This window comes from Scyliorhinus canicula, chromosome 13 (genome assembly GCF_902713615.1).
Source record: "Scyliorhinus canicula chromosome 13, sScyCan1.1, whole genome shotgun sequence".
Lineage (NCBI taxonomy): Eukaryota > Metazoa > Chordata > Chondrichthyes > Carcharhiniformes > Scyliorhinidae > Scyliorhinus > Scyliorhinus canicula.
In genome coordinates this window covers 10,113,864-10,131,189 of record NC_052158.1, presented here as the reverse complement: position 1 = coordinate 10,131,189, position 17,326 = coordinate 10,113,864, and the positions used below count along the sequence as shown (strand labels likewise).

The 17,326-nt window shown below is 48.7% G+C and overlaps 1 protein-coding gene and 1 long non-coding RNA gene across 2 annotated transcripts in view; both read right to left on the bottom strand.

Moving 5' to 3' along the window:
• LOC119976467 overlaps positions 1 to 17,326 on the bottom strand; it is a 223,851-nt gene that overhangs the window by 176,992 nt on the left and 29,533 nt on the right. The window contains 2 exon segments of the mRNA XM_038817005.1: positions 4,311 to 4,362; positions 12,121 to 12,667. Coding sequence (XP_038672933.1) covers positions 4,311 to 4,362; positions 12,121 to 12,667 — 599 coding nt within the window.
• On the bottom strand, positions 7,207 to 9,860 carry LOC119975752. The gene is made up of 2 exons (XR_005462794.1): positions 9,548 to 9,860; positions 7,207 to 7,425 (listed from the first exon to the last, which is right to left on the bottom strand). It is a non-coding gene; the product is annotated as an uncharacterized LOC119975752 (long non-coding RNA).

Sequence of the window (17,326 nt, the reverse complement as noted above, 5' to 3'; positions counted from 1 at the left end):
TATCCCAACTCCACTTACCCACCTGAGCTCCATAACCATTGTTACTCTAAGAAGTTCCAATTGTGGGCATCACCATTGCTTCACAGCTCCAGTTCGATTCCCGGCTTGGGTCACTGTCTGTGTAAAGCCTATATGTTCTACCAGTGTCTGCGTGGGTTTCCTCCAGGTGCTCCGGTTTCCTCCCACAGTCCAAAGATGTGCAGGTTAGGTGGATTGGCCATGCTAAATTGCCCTTAGAGTTCAAAATTGCCCTTTGTGTTGGGTGGGATTACTGGGTTATGGGGATAGGGTGGAGATATGGGCTTGGGTAGGGTGCTCTTTCAAAGACTGGTGCAGACTTAATGGGCTGAATGGCCTCCTTCTGCACTGTAAATTCTATGATTCTATGATTGTCCCAGAATGCGCAGGCTTTGGAGGAGAGAACTCCACATTTTTCCTCCACGGAAGGTCGAGATGACCTATTTCTGAAAGCTGAAAAATTAATTCTATTTCTCTCCCCAGATACTGCCTGACCTGCTGAGTATTTCTAACAGTTTTGTCTTTATTTCAGATTTCCAGCTCCCGCAGTATTTTACTCTTCTTTTTGTGTTATGGAATTGTCTGGGAGGACCGGACACAACAGGAAATCCATCGCATCATCTCCCCAGTCCTGCTGGGCAGAGAAACATTGCAGAAACGGGTGGGAAACTGCCTGGGTTCCAGTGGTCGGTGTGAGTTGTGGTTCAGTGGCAGCGCCCTTATCGCTGAGTGAGAAGAGAGTGGGATCGATCCCACTCCACACTTCAGAACAGAACCGGAATTGGAAGGATCTCACTGATCTCAGATCAGCTCAGCGACCCCAGGAGCGGTGAAAGAAACCTTATTCTTTGCTTCCCAGCAGATAAAACCGAATCTCACATTTCCCTCCCCTCCAAAGATTTTCTCTGTGTGACATGATCGATTTCCCGAAACCAAACCTGTGACTGCACATCAAACCTACTCACTGCTCCTTCATGAACCTTGGGACATCCCAGAGTGGGAAAAGGCGCTATATAAGCACAAATATTTCTGAGCTTGAATAAGGTCGAAGCTCACAGGTTCAATCCCTCTAAGCATCTTCTCAGTCCCAGCAATCTAAAATATCTCTTTGACATTTATAGTACTTTGTGTTTTAATGTGAGCAGCTACTGTCATGAACACAATTCAGTTTCTGCACCTGGATCTCACACCGAGTTTCCAGAGGGTTTGTAATCGGCAGCGAGTTCAGACTGGAGACAAGTGTAATGGAATCTCAATCCCGCCCATCTCCACCTCCACCCTCCGTCTCTCTCTCTCCCTATCTGTATCTTTCTCCCTCCCTCCACTGTCAACAGTTCTTGGAGCTCAACCCATCCCGACTGGGTTCAGTTCCTCTTCGTGCGCTAACCCTGTTTCCCTTCAAACTGTGCTCGGTTTTATGTTCCTGTATGAGACAATCGAATTTTCCGAGTATTCCATTTTCCGGCTCCTCTTCCAGGTTTCCTCTTGCCCTTGGGTGTCCTCAAAGAATTGTTTCCCGTCAGTCAGGAACTTCTTCCAAGTCGGTCTCGCCTGAGCAAATCTCCCAAGCGTTGTCGTCGATGTTGCATTTCTTTAGGTAAGCCCAATGAGGAACCAAATGTGATATTTCCATGTTTGCTGACAACATGGAACTTGGTGGGAATGTGAGTGGTGAGGAGGATGTTAAGAGACTTCAAGGCGATTTGGACAAGTTGAGTGAGTGGGCAAATACATGGCAGCTGCAGTATAATGTGGATAAGTGTGAAGCTATCCACTTCAGTAGGAAAAACAGAATGGCAGATAATTATTGAAATGGTGACAGATTGGGAAACATTGATGTACAAAGGGTCCTGTAATGTTGTTCCACAGTCGGAAGGTAGTGGATAATCACCGTGTTTGAGATGAATCTGAGCAAACACCTTTACTGCCGAGCCCTGTTATTAAAGTATAAAACAGAAGCAGCATTTACTCTGAAAAGAGGGTTTGATGTGTAATTACATCCCAGAATCCTCACCAGGACCTCACGGTGGTAAAGGACAGGCGGTGGGGAAACTCCACCACTGAGCACTCAACACCGTAATCCTTCCTTTTGGTGAAAATATATCAGTCAACCACTGAGATCAGATTGTTGGAGACATTCTGGCCTCCCATCTCTCATCTCTAACTCTCTCTCCTGTAGGTTTTATAAACACATTCCACAGGTGAATCATTACTGTCTGATTTACTTCAATTAGTTAGCAAATGTTTTCAACTTTCCTCATGTTCCACACCTTTCAAATCCATTTCTTGCTCTTTAGTAATACAAGTGTGTTGGGGTAGACGGCTACATGGGATTGGATTGGTTGTGATTTGTGGGGGCAGTTGAATATCTTGGGAGGAAAGGATAAGCAAGGCGGCATCTTGACACAGTGGTTAGCACTGCTGCCTCACAGCACCAGGGTCCCGGGTTCCATTCCAGTCTTTGGTTACTGTGTGTGGAGTTTGCACGTTCACCCAGTGGCTGCGGTGGTTTCCTCCGGGTGCTCCGGTTTCCTCCCACAGTTCAAAGATGTGTAGGTTAGGTGGATTTGCTGTGCTAAGTGTCTGACGATGTGCAGGTTAGGTGGATTTGCTGTGCTAAGTGTCTGACAATGTGCAGGTTAGGTGGATTTGCTGTGCTAAGTGTCTGACAATGTGTAGGTTAGGTGGATTTGCTGTGCTAAGTGTCTGACGATGTGTAGGTTAGGTGGATTTGCTGTGCTAAGTGTCTGACGATGTGTAGGTTAGGTGGATTTGCTGTGCTAAGTGTCTGACGATGTGCAGGTTAGGTGGATTTGCTGTGCTAAGTGTCTGACAATGTGCAGGTTAGGTGGATTTGCTGTGCTAAATGTCTGACGATGTGCAGGTTAGGTGGGGTTACAGGGATGGGGCAGGGGAGTGGGCCAAGGTAAGCTGCTCTTTCGGAGGTTCAGTGCAAACTCACTGGGCCAAATGGCCTCCTTCTGCACTGTAGGGATTCTGTGGAGGTTTGGTCTGTATCCACTGAAGATTTGAAGTTTGAGAGGTGAACCTATTGAATAACATAAGATCCTGAGGGGACATAACGAGGAGGATGGTGAAAAGATGTTTACACTCAGGGGAGTGACTTTCACTCAGGACACAGTTTAAAAATAAGGGGTCTTCCATTTTGGACTGAGACGAGGAGAAACATTTTCTCAGAGGGTCGCTCGTCTTTGAAACTCTCTTTCCCAGAGAGCTGTGGAAGTAGAGTCATTGAATATTTTAAAGGCAGAAATAGATAGACGAGGGAGTAAAAGGATAATCGGACACAGGCAGGAATGCGGAGTTAAGGCCACAATCAGATCAGTCACAATCTCATCCAATAACAGAACAGGTTTGAGGGGCTGAATGGCCGACTCCTGATTTGTATGTTTTTCTGTTCCTCATCTCAGTCCGAAATGACTTTCCCCTTATCCTGAGACTGTTTCCCAATGATCGAGATTCCCAGCCCAGAATCCTGTATGTTTCAGTGAGATCATCTCTCATTCTTCTAAACTCCAGAGAGTTTAGGCCCAATTTACTCAGCCTATTATCACAGGACAACCGTCTCAGAGCAGGAACCAATCGAGTGAACATTCACTGTGCTGACTGATCGATCGCTGAGAGCAAAATGTTTCTTTCCTCTCTTCTTTCTGAAACATTTTACATTATTATTTACATTCATAGAACATAGAACAGTACAGCACAGAACAGGCCCTTCGGCCCTCGATGTTGTGCCGAGCAATGATCACCCTACTCAAACCCACGTATCCACCCTATACCCGTAACCCAACCCTTAACTTTACTTTTTAGGACACTACGGGCAATTTAGCACGGCCAATCCACCTAACCCGCACATCTTTGGACTGTGGGAGGAAACCGGAGCACCCGGAGGAAACCCACGCACACACGGGGAGGACGTGCAGACTCCACACACGGGGAGGATTCAAATCCATGAATCAGATAAATAAAAGCCACCATTTCATTTATTTCTCATTTTAAATTAGTAGGAATAATATTCACATTCTTGTCTGTTATTCAGTAGATGTGGACACTTGAGGAGTTTCTGGTTAAATAAGAAAACAGGAAAAGATCTCGGTCCCGGGTTTGAGAAGGTCTCTGACACGTCTCCATTCTCCATACTGGGTGCAACCTTTAAATGCTCCCAGAGACAGACTGCCTTCTGCTGGGATTGGCTGATAGTCTTCTTCACTAATTATGTAAATATGAAATATTTAATAATAGAAAATAAAACAAACACTTCAATCTGTTACTTTATAATGTTGCTCAGTTATTTTTTGAGAACGTGCCATTGGATGTACTCTCCTGAAATAAACAAAAACACAAATGTTAACACACAGTAAACTGATGGCCGTCCACAAATGGAGTAAAAAATCCTCAACTTTGCAGCGTGAAAGAAGACGAGAGTCAACAGTAAAATGTTCAGCAAATTGCCGATCTCAGCTGCCAAGAAGCTGAAGGCAAAGTTTTGGGTCTTGGACAGGAATGGATGTGAATTAATGGAAGGAAGCGATTGGAAAGCTAATTAGAAAAGTTGAGTGAATAATATAGGAATAATCTAGTAAAGGTTTAGTGAGGTGGATGGGCTGGTGCTCAATATTGAGGGCGAATCACTGGAGAACTGTGACAGGGATTTTTACCGACAGGCACAGGGTCAGCAAGAAACAGAAATAAGTGCCGGGGAAAACCAAACACAGAAAGTAATAGAGAATGTACTGACACCAGGAAGAACACTTGTAGAGACAGTGAGAGAGGCACAACAATGTGAAACTACAGGAACAGGAGGAGGCCATTCAGCCCCCTGAGCCTGTCCCATAATTCCATTAAATCAAGAGACCCAGTCGTGGAGAAGGTAATAGTTCAGAACCCAGAGAACGTGGTTACAATAAAAGTGGAGTTGGGAAGGTGCAGGGAGATTCCGGCTGTGGGTTGTGATTGAAGATAAATGACAAAAGGTACTGGAGGAGCAGGAAGGAGTAAATTACAAAGGAAGAAATGATGGGAATTATTCTGGAAATTAGAACCAGACCTCACAGGAGTGAAATGAGGATTTATGCTAACCACCATGCTACCGTGCTGCCCCTAAACAGTAAACACTGAACTAATAAATAATGATAATGATTAAAATGAAACCTTATTCGCCAAGATACTGGAGTGACATCATTTTCCACAGACAGGATGACCAGTGAAGATAGTCTGTCCTCTCCCACAGTTGATCACTGATGAATTTTAACAGCTACAACTTCAAGAAGCTCCGTTAACAGCTCACCACTGACATGAACACGGTTAACAGGGTCCTGAGTGATCTCGTTGTGTTGACATTGCTATTGGCATCACAGCTGTACATCTAAATACTTTTTCAATGTTATGAGGGTCTCTGCCTCCACCACGTTTTCAGGCAGTGAGTTCCAGACTCGCACCACCCTCTGGGTGGAAAGGTTTTCCTCACATCTCCTTTGAACCTTCTGCCAATTACCTTAAAGCTGTGCCCCCTGGTCATTGATCCCTCAACTAAGGGAAAAAGGTGCTCTGTCCACTCCACCCATCCCCTTCATAATTGTATACATCTCAATTACATTCCCCCTCAGTCCCCTCTATTCCAAGGAAAACAACCCCAGTCTACCCAATCTCTCTTCATAGCTAAAACTCTCCAGCCCAGGCAACAGGCTGGTAAATCTCCTCTGCACCCTTTCCAGTGCGATCACATCCCTTCTGCAATGTGGATTCCAGAACTGCTCACAATACTCTAACTGTGGCCTAATCAACGTTTTATACAGTTCCAGCATAGCCTCCCTGCCTATTAAATTCTAAACTTCGTCTGATAAAGGAAAATATACCACATGCCTTCTTAACCACTGTATCCATCTGCCCTCCTACCTTAAGAAACTGGTGTACATGCACACAAAGGGCCCTCTGATCCTCAGTACTTCCCAGGGTCCTGCCATTTATCCTCTATTCCGTTGCCTTGTTTGTCCTGCCCAAGTGCATCACCTCACACTTATCCAGATTGAACTCCATTTGCCACTGATCAGCCCATCTGACCAGTCCATCTATATCCTCCTGTAATCTAAGGCAATCCTTCTCACTAATTACTGCCCCACTAATTTCCCTATCATCCGCAAGCTTACTGATCAACCCTCCTACATTCAAGTCTAAATCTATGTGTAAACCACAAACAGCAAGGGCCCCAACACTGATCCCTTCGGACCCTACTGGACACAGGCTTCCAGTCAGGAAAATACCCCTCGCCCATCATCCTCTGCTTCCTGCCACTCAGCCAATTCTGCATTAAATTTGCCACATTTCCTTGGATCCCATGACAATAAACGGTAGAACTCTGGCAAGTACTGACAGGCAGAGAGATCTGGGCGTGCATGTCCAGTGATCACTGGAAGTGTCAACGCACGTGGATAAAGTGGTGAAGAAGGCATACGGCATGCTGGCCTTCATCGGTCAGGGTTTCAATATAAAAATTGGCAAGTCATGTTGCAGCTGTACAGGACCTTAGTTAGGCCTCATTTGGAATATTGTGTACAATTTTTGTCGCCACACTACCAGAAGGATGTGGATGCTTTGGAGAGGGTACAAAAGCGGTTTACTAGGATGTTGCCTGGTATGGAGGGCATTAGCTATGAGGAGAGGTTAGATGAACTCGATCTGCTCTCACTGGAATGATGGAGGTTGAGAGGCGGCCTGATAGATGTCTACAAGGTCATGAGTGGCATGGTCAGAGTGGATAGTCAGATGCTCTTTTGTAGGGTCGGAGAATCAAGTACTCGGGGACATGGGTGTTAAAGTGTGTGGGGAAAAGTTTAGATCAAATGTCAGAGGCAAGTTTTTTTTTTTTTTTTTACACAGAGGGTGGTTAGTACATGGAATGCGCTGCCTGGGGAGGTGGTGGGAGCAGGTACGATAGTGGCATTTAAGGGACATCCAGACAAATATATGAAAGGGTGGGAATGGAAGGATACGGACGCCCGAAGTGCAGACGGTTTTAGTTTAGGCAGGTACCATGGTCGGCGCAGCCTTGGAGGGCCGAAGGGCCTGTTCCTGTGCTGTATTGTTCTTCATTCTTACCTTCGTTATCAGTCTCCCATCTGGAACCTTATCAAAGTCCAAGTAGATGACGTCAGATGTATTGCCCTCTTCGAAAAATTCAACCAAGTTGGTCAGACATGGCCTCCCCTTAACAAAACCACGCTGACTTTCTTGATTAATTCCTACCTCTCCAAATACTGATTAATTATGTCTCTCAGAATTACCCCCAATAGGTTAGACTGGCTGGTCTGTAGTTTCCTGGTTTATCCATTCCTCCCTTGGTGAATAATGGGACCACATTGACTATCCTCCAGTCCTCTGGCACCTCTCCTGTTGCCAGAGCAGAATTGAAAATTGTTGCCAGCGCCCCTATTTCCTCCCTTGCCTCATTCAAAAGTCTGGGATACATTTCATCTGGCTCCGGATATTTGCCAATTTATAAGTAAGCCAGACCACTCAGAATCAATGTTAACTTCTTTGATTTTAATCACAGTCATTCTCTCTGATTTCTGTACCCACAACGTCACTTTCACTAGCAAACACTGACAAAAAGTTTTGATTTAGAACCCTACCTATGCCCTCCCGCTCCACACACAAATTACCATTCTGGGCCTTAATTCTTTCCCTAGTTACCCTTTTACCCTGAAATGGACTTGTAAAGCAACTCAGGATTTTCCTTTATTTTACCTGCCACTATCCTTTCATATTCTCTCACCTGTAAAGATCAGTTTTGCACATTCTGTACATCTTGAGGGTGCTGCTGTTCTGAGCTCTCACTGTCTGTCATAAGCCTCCCTCTCTCTTTTTACCCAAGGCCGCTCCAAATACAGATTAATTCTATAACCCTTGAGATCCAGGGTTTACCCTTTTTCTTTGTTGGAACATGTTGGCCCTGCACTCTCCCTTGAATGTGTCCTTCTTGAATGTGTCCCACTGTTCAGTCACAGATTAATCTAAACGTGTCCAGTCCAAGTCCCCTCTGAACAAATCACTTCTGATGTTATTAAAGGCGGCCTGCCCCCAGTTTAGAACTTTGATTTCAAAATAATTTCTTAACTGCTCTTTCAAACATGTCCTGGCAGCTTCAATCACTTACTTACATGGACACCAAGGTCCCTATGTTCCTAAACCTCCTTTACAGTTTCTCCCTTTAGTTTAGACTGTCTCTCTATAGTCGTAGGTTTCCTCCGGGTGCTCCGGTTTCCTCCCACAGTCCAAAGATGTGCAGGACAGGTGGATTGGCGATGCTAAATTGCCCTTAGTGTCCAAAAAAGGACGGTGGGATAGGGTGGAGGTGTGGAGATAGCATGGAGGTATGGCCTTAGGTAGGGTGCTCATTCCAAGGGCCGGTGCAGACTCGATGGGCCAAATGGCCTCCTTCTGCACTGTAAATTCTATGATTCTATGATGATTGTTAACAAAATGATTTCCTTCACACTTCTCTGAATTGAACTTAATTTGCCACATGTCTGCCCAATCAAATATATCAATGTTCCTTTTGAAGTTCAAGACTATCCTCATCACAGTCAGGAACGATTCAAATCTTTGTGTTACCTCTAAATTATGAAATCAAGCCATGGACACTAGTGTCTCAGTCATTAACATACATATCAGAAAGAGCAAGGGTCCCAATACAGACCCCTGGAGATCTCCACTAAAAATCTTCCTCCAAACTTAAAAATTCCATTGATCACAACTCTCCGCTTTCACTTTCATCGAGGAATCTTTGAGCTTTAGTAGGAGTGAAGGGATTTTCCCTTCTACGATATGGGACACACTGAAGCTAATCATTAGAGAGTAAGGCACAGGGAGGCGGAGGTTGGCAGACACCATCTTAGAGGTGAACCGCCAATACTCGATCAATCAGACAACAGAATTGCTGGCAAGGAGGAAGAAGGGAGTTTGGGCTTCGATGCACAGAGGCCGGTGTGCTGGCTGCAACGTTCACGCTGAGGGAGGGAGGGGTGCTCTTTATGAACACCATGTTTTACCTTTAAGTCCATTACAGGGCACTTGACAGCAAGACACAATCACTATTAGGAGTGGGGATCATGGCTAAATGTTCCCAATCTCAAACTAGGGATACTGAGGCTAACTGTATTACATCAGCTCAGGAAAATCAAATTTGGGTTTTCTGAGTTGCAATCAGTCTGTTTCATGTCACAGACATTGAGCCTTGAGTGGAGGTGGAACAAGAAACCACAGACAATAATTTGAATCCACTTTCTCAGGCTAATTCTGTCCATTGTATTTCTTCATTTCTTTTAAAGGAGAATTTAGCCTCAAACACCATGAGTGTAAAAGACACTGAATTGTTCTGACACAATATTCTGTACAGTTCAGGGCAGTGAAAACTCCTAAAGAATGTGTTCTTTATGATTCAGGTGTTGTGAGAAAGACATTCCCCTTCCCCACCCCCACACAGCCTCAATGAAAAGGAAGCCCCTCTTACCTGGACCTGTTACCCGGTGGACAATTCCTCCTTCTCCCATTGTCGGCTCCCAATCTGATCTCCCAGTAACCGCTCTTGCTGGGTGGGGCCTTCAGGCTGTGGTGAGGTCTGACTTTCACTGACCTCACACTGACCTCTGCTGCTAGCAACAGGGCGTCACCACTCTGAGTGACAGGAGCTCCGACCAATTCGTTTCCCCATATGGCGGGAACCCGCCTTCCGCGCTCTGAGTGACAGTTCGATTGACCAATCGGCTTCTACGTTGCCAGAAAACCCGCCTCCCTCATGATGAGCGGCCGAATAACTAACATATCGATTTCCGGTACCACGCTCGGTTTCTCGGTCCATCTTTGTAAGTGGCACTTTGACCAATCCACTTCCGCATTCCCTGGAAACCCGCCTCTCTTAGTCTGAGTGACAGGACGAGCAACCAATCCCCTTGAACAATCAGCATAAACCCACCTCATTTGCTGAATGACCGGAAATTCGGCCAACAAGCATACCTGGTCTCCGGAAACTCGCCTCCCTCACTGAGGGACAGGTCTTCTGCCCAATCCGCTTGCATATTCTGCGGGAACCCGCCCCCCTGACTCTGACAGACGCAAACAACATGTTGAGTTTCTGCTTCTTGGATTTAATGATGAACTGTGTAAACTTTGAGAAAAACTGTTTCTATTCCAGTAGTTCTCAGATTGTTTTGTGTTGTTTAAAGAATCATTTTACAAATGTAACCATGTACCCTCCAATGTAAATTATAATTCTATATAATAACCACAATATAAACAGGTTCCATTTACAGAGAACATTAATAATATTTTAATAAAACAGGTCATTACATACTAGTGATTTCAGGATTATTTCTCTGATGTGGACAGTGATGAGACAGAGCAGACAAACCAGAGATAAATGATAACTGAGACTCCACTAACATTCCAGTGCAGCAACTGAACTGCTTTTCATCTGGTTAAACATTATCTGTTAATGTCTCACAAACCCCATCAGTTCACACATCATGTTCAATACAGACAGACTGTCAAATCAGTGTTCACAGCAGAGTCACGTCATTTACATCTTTAAACTGTCTCAAGGCAGCTTCCTGTTTTAATGTAAAATAAAAACTCCCAGAAACACGATTTTCCTTTATTCCAATTTTATTACAGATTCCCCACTGGAACATGACATTCTGGACAATATTTACAGACCTATACAAACCCAGTCCAGTTTGTCAGTGTTATTTAATCACACAAGGAAGTTACATTATTGAAACACGGTGAGAGTTTGAAGTGAGTCAAACTGACAGATTTATCACAATTACAAGAAACAATCTAACTGGAGATGAATATAAACAGAGAATGATGGAAATACTCAGCAGGCCGGGCAGCTCGATAACGGCACTTACTCACTGCCTGAGCCCAAACTGAAGGCAGCGAGTATGACAGCAGCAGCTGGTCTCCCACCTCCCCTCCCCTCCTACTGAAAGTCAATGTGAGACTCACCGCTGAAAACCATGACAGTGAAATGTCCATCACCGTGAAGAAGGGAGAGGATTCGGGAGGTTTGGGATGGAAATATTGACAGCTGCTCAATGCAGAACTAACACTAACTCCTGGGAATTTTTCAAAAATGCAACAGTTGAGATTTATTCCTCTTAATTTCCTCTCCCTCTTGTGTTTCTCTCTCCCTCTTTCTCTCCGGAGAAATTATTTCCTGGATCCCCTGGGAAGACTCCCCGACCCCAGTTTGAGAATCACTGAACTGATTCATCTCAAACACGGTGATCTATCGCCACCTTCCGCCTGTGGAGCAACATTACAGGCAGGAAGGTCACCGGCTTCCTGCAGTTCACAGCTCATTCTACCCAGTAAGTTCCTCTCTACAATTGAACTTCTATTTGTTTCTTCCCTCTCCCTCCTTCTTTCCCCCAGCCCGACAGAGGTCCTTGCTGATCTTTCAGTTCCCAGTTCCCATACAGGGTTTATACCCGGAATGTTAACCTGGTTTCTCTCTCCACACCTTTAAACACTCCAGGCTGTCGAATGTTTCGTTCATTTCCAACCCCTGGTTTGTGAGTGTTTCTGATTCTCCTGCCTGTTCCCTATTGATTTTGCTTCTATTTGTTCCTTTGTACTTTCCTGGGTATTATTGAATTTTCCTGCTCTTGGATTTTCTCCTTTGTCATTTCATTGCCATTGGTGATCAATGTCACCCTAGTTCCTCTTCCCTGCCCCTCTTAACGTTCAATTTCCCACCTGGAGTCTCGGAGACCCTGAGTTTATTTCTGTCTGTGTTTTAATTCTCCATCGTCCCTGCGCTTTGGTTATTCTCCATTATTTGGGGATTTTAATCTATTTTACAGGAGTCACTGGAAAAGTTACCGAGTGTTTGTTGCTCCTCACCGAGTAAGGAAACAAAAAACAAAATCACCAAAACATTATTGTCACTCAGCTGTAATCACCCTGAGCTCAGGAACCATTTGAACCATCCGCACCCCCTGTGACTGAGACCCACGCCCAGCAGTTTACAGCTGGCAGGAGGCAGGGAGCTGGTGTGAAATTATGGGATGGATCTGTCAGTGATCTTTAATCCCGCAGATTGTCAGCGGGGCCGAGTTTTTCCCGTCATTATTCCATCCCGGAAAGAAGATGGGAAAGATTCTCTCAGTGAAAGTGAGGGTGAAAGTGTGGAGATGGGACATGTTGTCCGCATTGTAAAATGACACCTGTCCCCCCTCATAGTCCAGGAAAACCCCGATCTTCCCGGGATTCACACTCAGGGTGAGGGGGGTCTCAGAGGGGGAGGCGGCGGCTAAATAACCAAATCCGGGCTCCAGCTCCAAAATCCAGAATCCAGACTCAGGGCTCGGGATGAATACCCCTTTCCTGTCCACAGACTCTCGGGCCACTCCCAGACCCCACCAAGTCTTCCCCCCCACCCCCACCTCCCAGTAATGTCTCCCTGATGTGAATCCCTCTGATCCCAGGACACAGGGCCAGGGATCAAACCTCTCCGGGGTGTCAGGGAGTGGCTGCAGTTTGTCTCCGAGTCTCACACTGGTCCGGTCCTCAGACAGGATGAGCCGGGGATTCGCTGTGTTCGGATCCAGAGTCAGAGAGGCTGGAGCTGGGGGAAAGTTAAAATAACACAGTCAGTGATTTAGAGAGGGAGGGGGAGGGAAGAGAGAGGGAGGGGTAGAGAGGGGCAAACGGGGTAGGTGAGGGAGAGGATAGTGAGGGAGGTGGGAGGGGTCAGAGGAGAGAAATCAGAGCAGCAGAGCCAGGGAGTGGGTGAAGGGAGAGAGCAGGAAAGGAGAGAGGGAGTGTGAGAATGGAGTGAAAAGTGAGGCAGAAGTGGGTGACGGAAAGCTGGAGGGTTTGAGAGTGTGGAAGCCGGATTACAGAGAGATTGGGAGAGGGTTGAGAAATAGAGGGTGTGGCAGGGAGAACAGGAAGTGACAGGGAGTGTAGGAGGGTGTGAGAGACTGAGGTGGAGGAGTAGAGACAGCAGGTTAGCAGGGAGAGTGTGAGGGTGAGAGAGAGAGTGCAGAGGAATAAATGCAAAAGTTGGAGAGTGTGAAAAAGAGATGAGGGGATGTTTGCAACAGTAGGAAGGCGGGAGGGAAATGGGAGGGTAAGAGAGAGAGTGGGGGAGAGAAATGTACAAGATGGGATGAGAAAGAAAGTGAAGGGACGGGGGGATTGTGAGGGGGAGGGAGAGAGCGGGAGGAGGGGAGGGTGGAGGGAGAGGTATAGCGGATTGATGAAGGAAGAGGGGAGAGAAATGGAAGCGAGAGTGTGGTTAGGTGGAAGAGAGAATGGAAGGGGCTGAGAGAGAGGGTGGGAGGGGGAAAGGAGATAGAGAGTGGGAGGGAAAGATGTTAGATTGAGCAGAGGGGAGAGTATGAGTGCATGGCAGGGAGAGAGAGATTGTGGGAAGGGCAGAGGTAAGGAGAGCGGATATGAAGCAGAGAGAGAGAGCGTGTGTGGGAGTAATAGGCTGTGAGGAACAGGGGAGAGGGAAAGTGCAGATGGAGGGAAGGGAGGAGGAGAAGAGGGAGTGACCCGAGCCAGTCAGAGTGTGAGGGACAGGAGTGGACACAGTGAGATAGCAGGGCAGTGGGGAGAGAGAGAATGTGAGAGATGGAGGAGAGATTGTGAGAAGGAGAGTGGGAGGGGAAAGGCAAGATTGTGGAGAGAGGGAGAGGGAACAGAGGGAAGGAGAGAAAGAGCTGGAGAGAGAGCGGGTGGGAAGTGATATTTCCGCTAAGCAGCGTTTCGATGTCACTGCACAGGTTGTACACAATCCGAGCCTGTAAGATACCAGACAGAAATTACATTACAAGAACACAAGAATTAGGAGCAGGAGGAGGCCATTCGGCCCCTCGAGCCTGCTCCACCATTCAGTAAGATCATGGCTGATCTGATTGAATATATTTCATGACCCAGTCACCACTGCTCACTGGGGAAGAGAATCCCAAACACTAACAACCCTCTGACAGCAAACAAATTCTCCTCATCTCAGTCTCAAATGTCAGATCCCTCATTTTTAAACTGTCCCTTCATGCTCGACTCCTCCACAAGGGAAACATCCTCTCAGCATCCACCCTCTCAAGTCATCTCAGCATTTTATATGTTCAATAAGATCACCTCTCATTCTCCTAAACCCCAATGGGTATCGACCCAACCTGCTCAACCTTTCATCATAAGATAACCCCTTCATGACTTCCGGTTGTGGCAATGCGGCGCTAAGATCATAGTATTTACAGTGCAGAAGGAGGCCATTCGGCCCATCGAGTCTGCACCGGCTCCTGCAAAGAGCACCCTACCCAAGGTTAACACCTCCACCCTATCCCCATAACCCAGTAACTCCACCCAACACCAAGGGCAATTTTGGACACTAATGGCAATTTATCATGTCCAATCCACCTAACCTGCACATCTTTGGACTGTGGGAGGAAACCGGAGCACCCGGAGGAAACCCACGCACACACGGGGAGGATGTGCAGACTCCGCACAGACAGTGACCCAAGCCGGAATTGAACCTGGGACCCTGGAGCTGTGAAACGATTGTGCTATCCACAATGCTACCGTGCTGCCCCACGTTCAGCCGCTCCCGGCAGGATCGGACTTTTGGGCTCTTTTAAGGGCCCCCAGCGGAACCTGCTCGACGGTTCCCGACATGGGAAGGTGTCTGCAGCGGATCCCCAGTGGTCTATAGTCTTGACCAGGAGCGGGGCCAGCAGAATAGCGGTGGCAGCGCCTAAGAAAAAGCGGAGGAAGAAAACCAAGATGGCGGCCGGCGGTGGCCTCGAGGAATGGAGGCAGTGGGCGCAGATGCAGCAGGAGACTCTCCAGCGCTGTTTTCGGGAGCTCAAAGTGGACCTGCTAGACTCGCTGAAGGCGAATACGAACAAGCTGCTGGCGACGCAGACAGCCCAGTGGGTGGAGATCGGGAGCTCCAACAACAAGCCTCCGACAGAGAGGATGAGGCCGCGGCCCTCGCGGTAAAGGTGGAGATGCACGAGGCGCTCCACAAGAAGTGGCAGGAGCGGTTCGATGAGATGGAGAACCGGTCAAGGCGGCAGAATTTGCGGATCCTGGGCCTCACAGAGGGGCTGGAGGGATAGGACCTGGCGGCCTATGTGGTCGTTTTGTTGAACTCGCTGATGGGACCTGGGTCCTTCCAGGGGCCCCTGGAGCTGTAGGGGGCCCACAGAATACTGGCCAGGAGGCCCAACCCGAATGAGCCGCCACGGGCGGTGCTGGTGCGGTTCCACCGGTTCGTTGACCGAGAGTGCGTGCTTAGGTGGGCCAAGAAGGAGCGGAGCAGCAGGTGGGAGAACACGGTAGTGCGGATCTATCAGGACTGGAGTGCGGAGGTGACCAAGCGGAGGGCCGGGTACAACCGGACGAAGGCGGTGCTCCACAGAAAGAGTGTGAAGTTTGGCATGTTACAGCCGGCGCGTCTGTGGGTCACCTACAAGGACCAGCACTTTTATTTTGAGTCCCCGGAGGAGGTGTGGGCCTTTGTGCAGGCCGAGAAGTTGGACTCTGATTGAGTGTCGGGGGTTTGTAAAGAACTGTGTTAACGTTTGGTGGGAAGGGTTTCTGATTTATGCTGTTTCATGCTGTTTTAAGCTGGTTGTGTGGTGTTTCTAGGGCGGGTGGGGTTCTGTCTCTTTTTCCGGGGGCGGGTTCGGGCAGAGGGAAAGAGCGGGCTTTTCTTCTGTTTCCCGCACTGAGGGTGGATGGGGCGGGGTCGGAGCTGAGAAGCGCGGACTTTTTTCCCGCGCGAGAGCGGTAGGGGGAGGAGGAGGGTCTGCTGATGGGTCTGGGGGAGGAGAAGTAGCCCCACATTGGGAGGGGTCGGAGGTGTGGCGGGAGCTGCCGGGGTCAGCAGAAGTTAGCTGGGTCACGGGAGTGCGATGGTGGGAGTAACGCGGCTGGGAGAGGTCTTAGCCTGGGGGGGGGGGGGGGGGGGGGGGGGGGTACTGGGTTGCTGCTGAAATGGCCAGGAAGGAGCTGGAGTATGCAGGGGGGGCCGGGGTGGGGGTTTGCCGCCGTGGGGAATGGGCCGAGCCCGGGGGGGGGGGGGCTGGCCTGGGGCGGGCAGGGGATGGGTTATGGTTAGTCGGCAGGGGAGGGGGGCAGGGAGCCGGCAGATAACCTGGAATGTGAGGGGGCTGAATGGGCCGGTCAAACGGGCCGGGTGTTTACGCACCTGAAGGGGCTGAAGGCGGACGTGGCTATGCTCCAGGAGACGCACCTGAAGGTGGCGGACCAGGTTAGACTGAGGAAGGGTTGGGTAGGCCAGGTGTTTCATTCGGGGCTGGATGCAAAAAATCGGGGGGTGGCGATTCTGGTGGGGAAAAGGGTGTCGTTTGAGGCGTCAAAGGTGGTGGCTGACAGTGGAGGGAGGAATGTGATGGTGAGCGGCAAGTTGCAAGGGGAGCGGGTGGTGCTGGTGAATGTCTATGCCCCAAACTGGGACGATGCGGGTTTATGCGGCGCATGTTGGGCCGCATTCCGGATCTAGAGACGGGGGGCTTGATACTGGGGGGGGGGGGACTTTAACACGGTGCTTGATCCCCCATTGGATCGATCCATGTCCAGGACGGGCAGGAGGCCCGCGGTGGCTACGGTGTCGAGGGGGTTTATGGACCAGATGGGAGGGGTGGATCCGTGGAGGTTCGCGAGGCCGGGGGCCAGGGAGTATTCATTTTTTTCCCACGTGCATAAAGCCTATTCCCGGATCGATTTTTTTGTCCTGAGCTGATTTCGAGGGTGGAGGATGCCGAGTATTCGGCCATAGTCATTTCGGACCACGGACACTGGGTAGGCCTTGGGCTGGGGGAGGAGAGGGACCAGCGCCCGTTCTGGCACCTGGAGGTGGGACTGCTTGCGGATGAGAAGGTGGGCGGGCGGGTTTGGGGGTGTATCAAGAGGTACTTAGAGGCCAATGATAATGGGGAGGTCCGGGTGGGGACGGTTTGGGAAGCATTGAAGGCGGTGGTTAGAGGGGAGTTGATTTCCATCCGAGCCCATAGGGAGAGAGGAGAGCAAAGAGAGAGGGAGAGGTTGGTGAGGGAGATGGTGAGGGTGGACAGGAGATACGCGGAGGCTCCGGAGCGACGTAACCTTCAGGCCAGGTTCGACTTCCTGACCACCGGTAAGGCAGAAGCTCAGTGGAGGAAGGCACAGGGAGCGGTGTACGAATATGGGGAGAAGGCGAGTAGGATGCTGGTGCATCAGCTTAGTAAGCGTGACGTGGCCAGGGAGATTG